The following is an 11,766-nucleotide window of genomic DNA, read 5'->3' as shown; positions in this document are numbered from 1 at the left end:
TTTTTTTTTTTTTTTTTTTTGGTACCAGAGTTTGAACTCAGGACATTGCACTTACAGCCCAGGTGTGGTGCCACTGAGCTAAATCCCTGGCCCTTCTACAAATTTTTGTTACTGTTGTGTTTATCTTTTATTCACTTCCTTTGAATATCCTTCCCTCTCTGACTTTTTAGTGAGAACTTGCGAACACAGAATGGCTGAAGGAACCATATGTGCTCATCTCTGCCACTAACGTTTGACTGTACTACTTCATCTTATCATTTACGCATCTGAAGTAGGGGACAGGTCCCTAGCACTAATCGCATTGCTTAGAGGTTCTTTGAATTACCTCTGGCTCATGGATGAAGCAATTCTTCCTGTGCAACTCACCGAAGAGCTTTGTAGGGGGCAGGAGGAAACTTTTGCCTGTGCCTAGTGGGAAATGCCCCTGGTTTCCAGTGAAGTTCCTGATTCGGGGGAATATGTGTCTGTGTGAGTTGTCTAATCTTCCTTTGCTCCACAAGCCAGGAGGGCAGGCAGCAGAAAAGTCACTCCGTGTGCAGCAGCCCAGCCCAGCCTCCTCCTTGGCAGGTAGGCAGGCAGCTTCCCAGAGAGCATGCGCTGTCTCCCTGGCCCCAGGGCTCAGTGCTGGCCAAGTCCAGGGAAGTTCCAGTTTCTAGGTTGTCCATCCTGTTCTTCGTGTTCCAAAATAAGTGACGGCTGGTCTGTCCAGCTAAATGGGCCTGTGGGGCCTTCCAGGCTCAGTCTGTGATCATAGCCATGGGCGTTGGTTCCTGCACTCTTGACTTGCATTGTATCTACAGCTCTCCCTCCTGAGCTTTCAGACACTGTAGTTATGAGTGAGTGGAGAGTAGGTATGGCTTTGTGGGTTCTGCTTCTCGGTCTGGCGTAATTCCTTGAAGAAGATACATGGCAGTGATGTCATCATTGTAGTTGTTGTCGTTTCCAAAAATTCTTAACATAAAAATTTTAATGATCTGAGGATGGAGTGGCGCGGGGTGGGTGGGGGAAGCAGGGGGAAACTTTACGAGGTGGCAGGCGTGTCATTAGCTTGACCGTGGTGATGGCTTCACGCGTGTACACCTTGGTTAAAAATCAGATATCAAGCTCTGTAGCTTAAATGTGTGCAGTTCGTCACCCCTCAGCTCTACTTCCATAAAAGCTGTTAAAATAGTTTGAACATTGATGGTACATTGCACCGTCGTTAACATTTTATTTATTTTTGGCTCTTCACTGAGGTGCAGCATATACACATGATTAATTTTTTTACACGGATGCTGCCGATACACAGATTAACACGCAGAACACTTCCGGTAACTCAGGGGGGTCCTAGTCATCGCGCCCTGGGGTGAAATGCTGTCACTGCCATTCCGTTGGGCTCTGGGCTCTGGAGGCTGGGAGTCCGAGGTCAGGCAGTCCCAAGGGGTGAGGTTCATCTCGCTGCTTCATCTCACGGCAGATGGTAGCAACTTTGTAAGTTTCCAGCACATTCAGAGCACGGTGTGTTTGTGGGCGTGTCTGCACACCCGTGTTGCAGTGCCGGCCACTTCGAAAGCCAAGCTTTCCCTAGCGGTGTGCATTCCCTCAGCAGCTCGGGCTTCCTCCAGTGATCTAGCCGGTTACCTACTCCTGCCCTGCTTTTTTCTGGCCTTGCCGGGGCCGGACCAGCTGCTTCCCATTAAAATTAGCCATATTTAAGTATTTTGAATTTTTTTCAAAAACAAAACAAAACAAAAACATAAGTGTTATCCCAATATATAAAATGGAAAACAATGACCCACACCAAAGGCAACCTGCTCTGTATGGGGGGCTCTTCTCACAAACCTGACTGTGAAGCAAACTGGGATTGTTCCCGTTCCTCCGTTCTTGGCTCTCTTTGGAAACACGTAGGTGTCACCTTCTCATTTTAAGCATTTTCCTAATAATGGTGTAAAAAGCACCCAGAGCTAAGCAAAGCTAATGGGGGGAAGCATTCTAGGATTTTTATGCCGCTCCTAGCTTTGTTTCCCCAGCATCTGAATCCCAGCATCTTGTATAATGGGATTGTTGAAATCATGAACCATGGGTGCTCATTCAGAAGCTCCCTTAGGGTGATAAAATAACAATAGCTACAGCAGTGATGGGTCATCCAGCATGTGCTCGAGCCCAGACTGAGCATTTTCCTTGTATTATCTCATCAGATCCTCTCAAAACCCACTGAGGTGGGTAATAACACTTCCACGCTTTATGAATGAGGGCTGTAAGCTCCCTGACTACAGGGAGTGTGTCTGTATGTCTGCGGCTTAATTTCCATTTTCCAGAAGAGCAGCTGACAATGTGCTTGCCAGTGGAAGAGGGAAAAGCCTAGAAAATAACTGCAGCTGATCAGAAGCTCCCCTCCCTCATCTCACTGCAGAGATGGACCTTCCACCACCACGTTGGAGACCCAGAAGGGCATCCAAGGGTGCCAAGTGTGATGGGCGCTCCACTGAGTGTTACAGATACCTCCAAAACAGTGGTTTTTTTACAGAACGTATTGTATTTGGCCTTGACAAGTCCTTGTAGAAATGAACTCAAATGGTCAGAAAAGTAATTTTCTGTAGGGTTCGAGAAGCAGAATAGGCATGTTTTCTTACAACATATCTTGGGCCTCTCAGAGTTTTCAAGGTGGAAATAAAATATATGAAATGAGAAGCAAAACAGAGAAGTAGGTGCTCAGAAGGGAACTAGAGAGAAAGAAGAAACTCTTCCGAGGCCCAGTCTTTAATCGTCTAGTTCGTAAAATGAAAAACAAAACCATCTTCATCCCTCCTGTACTGTTCTTGCCAAAGTGCTAATTCCACAGGCAACTTGAGGCACACCACACATCCTCCCCTGACAGTTCAAGTTTAAGGTTTGGAGATGGCCTTGGGCTTGATGTCCTTGCTGTGAGAGCACCTGCACTTCATCCAAGATGCCGGAAAAACAAAGCAGACTTTCATGAGAAGCAAAGACCCAACAACTTCCTGTCTAGGAGATCAGGCTAGAGGATGGATGGGAGGGGATGGTCCCACTTGTCCCACAGACGCTCAGTCGGCACACAGGAATGCATTAATTTTGTAGAAATGAGCTCAGTCTATGGGCCGGGGATTTAGCTCACTGGTACCTCTGCCTGCCTTGTAAGTGCAAAGTCCTGAGTTTGATCACCGGTACCAGAAAAAAAAAAAAAAAGAAAGAAAGAAAAGAAAAGAAAAAGAAATGAGCTCAGTTTAGTCCCGGGATGTGAACAAAGAAGTGAGGATAGAACATGAGAGGAGTAGAGACTTTTGAGGGTGAACAATGTGGGAAGGGTTTGATCAAAATCAGACAAACTTGGTGAAGAAACCATAAGTATACACAGAACTTGGGTGAGATTCAATTAGCTGTCTAAACTTGCCAGGTGGGTATATTCAGGGGGGAAAAACCAGATATCACAGCTCATTGGAAACAGAAACAAACATCAAGATAGCAAATCTTGATGTCTGTGAAGAGTGTAAACATTGCATTACCGCTTAGTGTTTGTCAGAAATACACAAACCCACACTCTGTTGAGCACTCACATAGGAGAGAAAAATAGACTCATCAACACAGACTCTATGCAATCCACTCTTCACACGGAAAATTCTACAGACATAAACAAGGTCTGGCCCACTCAGCCCACCCCTGCGTGTCAGCTGGGACTGCAGTGGGTGGTCTCCCTGCCAATCCTCTGAACGTGTGGAAGGCAGAGATAATGGAATAAACGTGTGCTGTGGTTTGCTTCTTAAATCTCTCCCTACCATGCGTTAAAAGCTTGGTCCTCAGCTTCCTGCTATTGGGATGTGATGGAAACTTTAGGAGGTGGAGCCTCAAGAGCGTACCCTTGGCAGGGAAAGTGGCATCCTAGTCCCTCCTCTTCCGCTTGCGTTGGGGTGAACAGCTTCGCTCTCCTGTGAGCTTCCCCTGTGATGTGCTGCTTTGCCACAGGACCAAAGCAATGGGGCCTTTGATCATGGGCTAAAACCTCCAAACTGTGAGCTAAAAGAAACTTGTTTTCTTTATGAGCTGACTGTGGCAGGTACTTGTTACGGTCACAGAAAGCTGACTAACATGGAGATGGATGGTTTTCAATCCACAGAACTTTCAGGGTGAGGAAGACAAGGGTCTTCTTAGGTAATCTTGCTGTGTTTGAGATTTCCTTTTTGCGCACACACACTTTCCCATGTTTCCAAGGTCACTGGGATTAAATGAGCTTTCTTTTTTTCCACAGCCCTAATTTGAGCCATGAATCTTATTCAAGAATCCACCTGCAAAGAGATCAGGAATGGTAAAGAGACTGTGAACTGGAAGCTCAGCTTGCCCAAATACAGCCTCTGAGAATCTGAAGTTAACAATGCCATCTCTTGAAGACATCTCTTGAAGACACTGTGCAAGGACAGAGGGTGGGTTCTGGGGTGAGCTGTGCCAGGTGAGGGAGGGGCAACTTGACAGCAGGCTACCCTCGGGTGGGTGATTTCCACCTGCTGCAGACTCCAGGGGCCAGCTTTAGCTCTCTGTGGCCACATGCCTACTTGACATGTCCATCGAGATACCACAGACCTCCCCAATGAGTTTCTCTAGATAAAACTCTTTAATTTTTTTCTGCAAAATGTGGGGGACCAGCTCCCACTAGTCTAACAGTACCTGAAGGAGAGAGTGAGGATTGAAAAGGAAAGACACTCTAGGCAGAGTGGAGACAAAAGACTGTCTGCTTTATTTGAGGCAACCTGGTTATTTATACACACATTATCAGCAAAATCTACAGAAGAAACATCTGCAGAAAGACACAAGAGAATGGTTAGACACCATAGCATTTTACGATTCCTAAAGATCAAAAGGCATTCCACATGCACTTTGGGCTGGAAGGCTCTATCTGGTCGCAATGGTTTCTGTTGACATCGAGTTGATAGATTAACTCCTTGTTCTTAACCAGTTCTAGTTTTCCCGCATACTATTCTTAGGTGAGAGTTTCAGTTTCCCCACAGCAAAACATTCTTATTCCAATTTTCTGCTGTCTCTTCAGTTGCTAACCAATGGCTTGAGCCTCATACCAGGCCCCATTCCTAAATGTGAGCAGGCTGGCCAGGATCATGCACATTAGAGGAAACCTACCACTACACACAGAGAGTGACCCCATTTGGGCCCTACGGAAAGCTCAGTACAAGTCCAGAATCCCTAATCCAAAATGCTGTGGACCAGGCATGTTTTGGGTTGTAGATATTTGTTGGATTTGGGAATATATAATCAGATATCTTGGGGGTGCAACCTAATTCTACACACAAAATTTATTTCTCTTTCATACGTACCTTTTGTATGTGTCCTAAAGGTAACTTTATAGAATATTTTAAAATAATTTTGCGCATGAGATAAAAGTTTGTGTACCTTGAATAACTGGGCTTGTGGCTCAGAAAGTTTCAGATTAGGGGGTATTTTGGATTTCAAATTTAAATTAGGGATGCTCAACCTGTATTGTACAGATATCAATTGTTAGCTGTAACACAACAGTTAAATTCTCATTTTTGAGTCCCCTCCTCTCCAAAAACTCCACAAGCTGACCCCGGTGTGGGAAGAAGATAAAGAGACTTAGTCCACCTGACATCAAGACTTCCTATAGGCCTAGTGTAACTGAGACAGTCTTATAGCTCAGGGCCGGACAGTAGATCGACGGACCCAAACTGAGAACTCAGGGACAGACTCGCACAGATCGGGCAGGGGTGGCCAGGCCATCAGTGGACCTCTGGATGACCTGAGAGCAGTCCTAACAGCTCTATTCATCATAACAGGAAACCAGAAGAAAGACAGTCTGCCAGTAGGAAAAACAGATAAATAAATGGTGATGCATTTGCACAGTGGAATGTGTGGAATTCACACAGTGTACAGCCTCAGAAATAGATGGTCAGCCTGCTTACATACGGATGTGTCTTAGAAATACCCTAGTCCGGTGGTGGCGGACATATGGCATGGGTGTTATTTGGTTTTCTTTTAAGATGAAACATGTTAACCTATAAGTCTTTTTTTTCAAAACTAAAACCTCAGTCTTCAGGTTTATTTGCAGTGTTGGCATTTTGTGATAAATAAGTGGGCTTTGGGTTCCAACTTGGGCTCTCATCTCTAAAAGGGTCACCATTACTGCCCTAGTCCTTCCCTGTCTGCAGTTTTACTTTCCAAGGTTTCAGTTACACTTGGTTAACAGAGGTCCCAAAATATTAAATGGAAAATTCCAAAGATCAACAATTCACTTGTCAGTTGTTTACCATCTGAGGAATGGAATGAAATCTCAGGTAGTCCTGCTCTGTCCTACTCGGATGGGGATTCATGCTTTTTTGTCCAGAGTATCCACTCTGTGTATGTTACCTGACCGTTAGTTAAGCAGCCATCTTGGTTATCAGATCCACCGCTGAACTGGTGCTTATAAGTAGCACTTGTTACACAGGATTTGGTGATATGATTCTGAGGGTCTTGGAATGTTTCCCCCCAGGATAAGGGAGCACTACTCTAATGTTGAATTAAAAAAAAAAAACTTGCACAGAAGCCTTTTTTGTTGTTGAATAGAAGAATACTGAATAGAAGATGACATATGGTGTGGTTTAATTTTATAAAGCTCAAAAGCAAGCAAAGCAAAAATATATCATTTAGAGACACACAGCAGTGTTTTAAAAACCACTTGAAAGAGAATGGAATAATAACTTGCAGGTGAAGGGTAATGAGACTTCTAGAGGAGAGAGAAAGTGGAAAGGGCAGTGGCCTAATGAGGTCACAAGGGTACTCCTCCGTGATGTGCTGGTTCTCAAATGCGGGGTGGAGTATGGGGTTCCCTTTATTGTCACCATATAACTCAGTCTGCAATACAGACATCCTTTAGTGCCCACTATTATGTATTTAAAATGGAAATGGAAGCCAGGTGTGGTGGTACATGCTTGGAATCCCAGCACTCTGGGAGGCTGAGGCAGGAGGATCACAAGTTTAGCTCTGTCTGGGTAACTTAGTGGCTTAACAAAATTGTCCTTCAAAAAAAATAAAAATAAATACAAAAAAGGGCTGGGGATATAGCTCAGTGTGAAGGCTCCAAGTTTCATTCCCTAGTGCAGAGAAAGAGAGAGAGAGAGAGAGAGAGAGAAGGAGAAAGAGAAAAGGAAGAGAAGGGACTGGGGATTTAGCTCAGAGGTGCCTCGCCTGCCTGGTAAACACAAGGTCCTGAGTTCGATCTCTGATACTGCAAAAAGAGCGGGGGCGGGGGGACTGTGTCCTGTTTAGGCCTTAGGAGAAGGAACACACAGAAGGGCGGTGGGGCTGTCAGGGAGACTGGAGTGGGCCCCGAATCAGTGTCATGGAGGCTGAGAGCATCCTAGAAGGAATGAAGGGGCTCTTAGGTTCAGGACTTTGAAGAGCGGAGCAGAAAGATGAAGACTGGCACATGTGTTGGATTCAGCCACTGGGTAGGAGGGGTCTCTGAACAGGGCAGAGCAAGTCTGAAGAGCAGGGAACAGAGGGCTACACTGTAGCTGGCTACCGGTCAAACCAAGGGATGGATTACTAGAGGCCTAGGGTAAGAAGAGCCCGTTCCTCATGGTGAGGCTTCCTCAGCCTCCTCCGTAGTGTGAGCTCCCCACCCCCTTCTCTATCCGCTCCTCCAAGAACAGCTGGCCTGGCCGCAGAGTAACACGACTCCCGCCCAGCATGCTGTGCTGGCTTGAAGGTCATGATTCCGTGGCTGAGTCAGGACTTGAAAGGAAAAGAAGGGCCTGATCTTCTGCCTTCATCATACAATTCCGAGCCCTGTGAGAACAGGATGAAGAATTCATAAGGTAGGAGGAATACTGGGGTCCTAGAGTGCCTGGTAAGGTCCTGGCCTGGCCTGTAAGGGTCAGGGTCTTCCCCAACCAGGGAAACTGTCTCTGGGTCCCACAGGCCCTATTTCCCTATTTCCTGGGCAGCTGGATTCCAAGAAGCCCTTGCTGTGCTCTGTTGTGCTGACCAACAGGTTGTTGTCTGGCTTCCTCAGACCCAGCTGGCCACCAACATCACAGCTATAGCCTCAGGAGCTGCCAGGCTTCCTCCCAGGCTGTGGAGGCCGCAGCGGCCACTGGCCATTGGGCCTCTGTCGTGGGAGGGGCAACTGCTGGGCAAACAGGCATGATAAATCCTGGTTCTGTCTCTTTCCACTTAACCAGCTGTTCCTGGGGCCCAAGGTCTCTGGGGCCCCCTCAGACCTGGCTCCTTCCAGGCTTTGAGTCTGGAAGGGACATAGGGTTTGGGGTAGTGTGTACAGAACACCCAGGGCATGGCCTTAGCAGATGCTTGGAAAACACTGCCAGCCTGGGGACACGAACAGACACTTGTTATGCCCTCCCTATGCACTACTCTGCATGGCTGGGATTTCTGATACTCCCCCAGGATGTCACTCCAAACCCTCCAGTGTCCAGAAGATGAAAGTGAGGCTCAGGGGCACAAGGGGAGGACAATGGCAGAGGTGGGACCTCACCGGATCTCTGTGACCCTTAAGCTCTGCTCTTAATCATAGCTCGTCTCTCTCAGCATGGCAGAGGGGAAGTCGGAAGGGTCTTGGACAGTTACCCTCCCCTTCACCTGCCTTCTTTCGCCCCTAGGGACCACACTGCTCTTCAAGGCCCTCGTCATGGCTGAGCTCCTGCTGTCTTGGGTGCCCCAGGGGGACCAGGGTGCCACCCAGGACTCTCCTGCTCCCACAGTGGAGCAGCAGGCACAGGATGATGGAGCCCAGGGCCTGGCCCCTGAGCCATGGATGTTCCTGGCGGTGCCCACCATTCAGATCACACCATCCAGTGATGGGGAGTCACTCCCTAGCACCCCGACACCCTCACGCTCGTGGCGATTGAGGAGCCCAGACCTAGAGAGTCTGTCCGAGGACAGGTTAGTCCTGAGTGGTGGGACCTTGGTGGTGGGATGGGAAAGAGGGCTTCCCCCGCAACTCTCCTTCCTCATGGTGGAGGGTGGGATCCTTTTGGCTGTCACTGTCTGGGCTGGGGGCTACAGGTGTGTGTTGCCTTAGCCTCACAGGCCCCGGCAAAGTCACAAAGGAGATGCACAGACAAAACCTGTGACATCGACCCTGAGCCCAGCTGAGCATGGCTTAGCAAGACTGGAGTGGACCGCCCACCTCCCTTTGACCCACACAGAAGTTTTCAAACTGTGGATCATGAGCCACATAAGGACCATAGAGCCGATGTGGTAAAACCATGGTCAGCAGTTTGTTTCCAAACTGACGTAGAGTAGGATTGAAAATAAGGCTATGCAGCAGGCATAATGAGAATAAGTGTGGTTTCCTGTGACTTCTGTGACACGACATATATTTCTAAGTATGTGCTAGAGGCCAGTGCAAGAGGTATTTCCTGCTGAAACCTGCAGACAAAAAAAGTAAAAACAAAACAAAACAAAACAAAAGAAAACTACACAAACGTCTGCAAAGACTCACTCCTACCCCAAGGAGACAGGAACTGGGAGGTTCACTGGCACAGGGGGAAAAAGGAAAGACGTTCTTTGGCTGGAAGTAGAAGTATGCACTGTGGTTTCTTCCAACAATGGGCACTGAGTAAGAGTGAACACTCATGAAGCCGAGCTCTGTGTATTGGGTGTGGAGAAAACTTAGAAACCATGGTGAAGAAAAGCAAGTTGCAAAATGATACCATAGGTGCCTAAGTGTGTATCTTTTTGAAAAGAACACCAAATGCTAGACTATATTGTTGGTGGATACATCCAGATACAGAAAAAAAAAAAAAAAAAGGAAAAAAAAACCGCACAGGAAGGACCAACACTGACTTTGAGGCAGAGGGGACCTTGGGTACTGAGAGAAAGGAGGGATGGGAAGTGGGCCTTTGGCTGTAATAGTTCATTTCCTCCTTAAAAAAAAAAAAAAAAAAAAGGATCTGAAGCAATCTGGCCCAAATGTCCACATTGATTGCATATGGGTTATAGGGATATAGGTGGCCAATACATATTTTCTTGTTTGAAATTAATATTCCCTACTTTAAAATGTAAACATATTTCCAATGAAGACACAAGCAGAGAAAAACAGAATTCAGACACAGGAATATAGTGGAAAAGGGGCTTCTCTGACATCCAGATGTGGGAGGTAGCTAGGAAAACTGGGGGGGGAGCTTTCCCGTGTGGAAGGGATAGCACATGCAAAGGTCCTGAGGCAGAGGCAGGAATGTGCCTGGTGAGTTACAGGACCAGGCAGGGTGGCTGGGTAATGAGCAATGCAGAGACCAAAGAAGAAGTGGTAAAGTCAGAAAGGTGAGATGGGTCCAATGCTTGAGTCTTGCGTGCCAAGGTGAGCACTGTGCTTTTACCTGGGGAAGGGGCCTAAGCCAGGTGGCTCCGATCTAACTGTGGGTGGGGACAGACTGTGGGGCCAAGGACAGGAAAAGGAGACCAGAGAAGAGACTGGTATGAAGGTCCTGGCCAGGAGATAAAGGCTGGAGCTGGTTGGAGGCTCAAGGGGGGAGGGAAGAATTTAGCTTCAGGGGCATTGTGTAAGTGGAGCTGACCATGTTGCTGGTAGATTCTGTGTAGGTGAGAGGGGTCAAGTAAGATTCAGAGGTTGGGGCTTGCCAGCCACCAAAACAGAAGTGGGGCAGGAGAAAGGGTAAGGGCCAAGGAGGAACGGGAATGGAGATTTTCCAAAAAGAGGCAGGATCTGGGCACAGTGGCACATGCCTGAAATCCCTACTAGTGGGGAGGCGGAGCCAGGAGGATTGCAGGTTCGAGGCCAGCCTGGAAAACGCAGAGAGCCCCTGTTTCAAAATAAAATAAAAGGGGCTGAGGATGTAGCCCAGTGGTAGCATTTGCCTAGGCCCTGGGTTCAATTCCCAGTGTGTGTGTGTGTGTGTGTGTGTGTGTGCGCGCGCGTGTGTGCTGACAACCCACTCTGGAAGGGTAGGGATCAAGTCCCTGGGCTGGGGCTCCTGGGAGGGTGAAATTTATATTTCTTTCTTCTTGGGCAAGGAGTCCAGGGCGCCAGCAGGCAGAGGTTTGCGAGGGTGGTGCTGGCTCTGCAGCCTGTAGCCCTGGGGCCTGGCAAGTCACTTCCCATTTTTGAAGCCGGGTTTCCCCCGCGCTGATGAGGCCCTCGCTTCTTTTGTCTCAGTGAGATCCCCACGCCTAGGGTGACTGGCCCAAGGTCACAGCACCAGTAAGAACCAGACTGGGATTGCGACTGCGAAGTCCCCAGAGCCTGAGGCCCTGGAACCTCCTGGTGTAAGAACTGGGGTTCAGAGGCTGGGACGGGGGTAAGGTGGCCTCCACGCCCCACCCGTTCCCTCCAGCTTCGGTCCCCTCCACACACACCGCCGTGCCACCCCCACCTCCACGTCAACTCCCGGTTCCCTCCGGGCCAGGGGCACGAGCGGTTGGACTTCTCCGGGTCTAAGGGAGAGGAGTCCCCAGCCTGCGCCCAGGCAGGTGCTGCGTCGGTGTTTAGCTCTGATAAAACATCCGTCTCGGTCGTGCCCTCGCCGCAGCTCAGCGCTCTCCCGGCCGGTCCCCCCGCTTCTAGGCCGCGCCGCTCCACGTCAACTCCCGGTTCCCTCCGGGCCAGGGGCACGAGCGGTTGGACTTCTCCGGGTCTAAGGGAGAGGAGTCCCCAGCCTGCGCCCAGGCAGGTGCTGCGTCGGTGTTTAGCTCTGATAAAACATCCGTCTCGGTCGTGCCCTCGCCGCAGCTCAGCGCTCTCCCGGCCGGTCCCCCCGCTTCTAGGCCGCGCCGCGCCCGCCCCGT

The 11,766-nt window shown here is 48.8% G+C and overlaps 1 protein-coding gene across 4 annotated transcripts in view; it reads left to right on the top strand.

Annotated features, from left to right (window-relative positions):
- Positions 1–7,722: 7,722 nt before the first annotated feature.
- The window catches only part of Gramd1a (GRAM domain containing 1A), a 22,675-nt gene continuing 18,631 nt past the window's right edge, over positions 7,723–11,766 (top strand). For all 4 annotated transcript variants that reach the window (XM_010626316.3, XM_010626317.3, XM_010626319.3 and 1 more), the window contains exons 1-2: positions 7,723–7,817; positions 8,619–8,901. In XM_010626316.3, coding sequence (XP_010624618.1) covers positions 8,648–8,901 — 254 coding nt within the window. In that variant the 5' untranslated portion in view covers positions 7,723–7,817; positions 8,619–8,647. The remainder of the gene's footprint in view (positions 7,818–8,618; positions 8,902–11,766) is intronic.

The sequence above is a fragment of the Fukomys damarensis genome, unplaced genomic scaffold (assembly GCF_012274545.1).
Source record: "Fukomys damarensis isolate Sample0158 unplaced genomic scaffold, DMR_v1.0_HiC HiC_scaffold_19, whole genome shotgun sequence".
Classification (NCBI taxonomy): Eukaryota; Metazoa; Chordata; class Mammalia; order Rodentia; family Bathyergidae; genus Fukomys; species Fukomys damarensis.
Note: the sequence above shows the minus strand (reverse complement) of the source record. Positions and strands in the feature narration are given on the sequence as shown.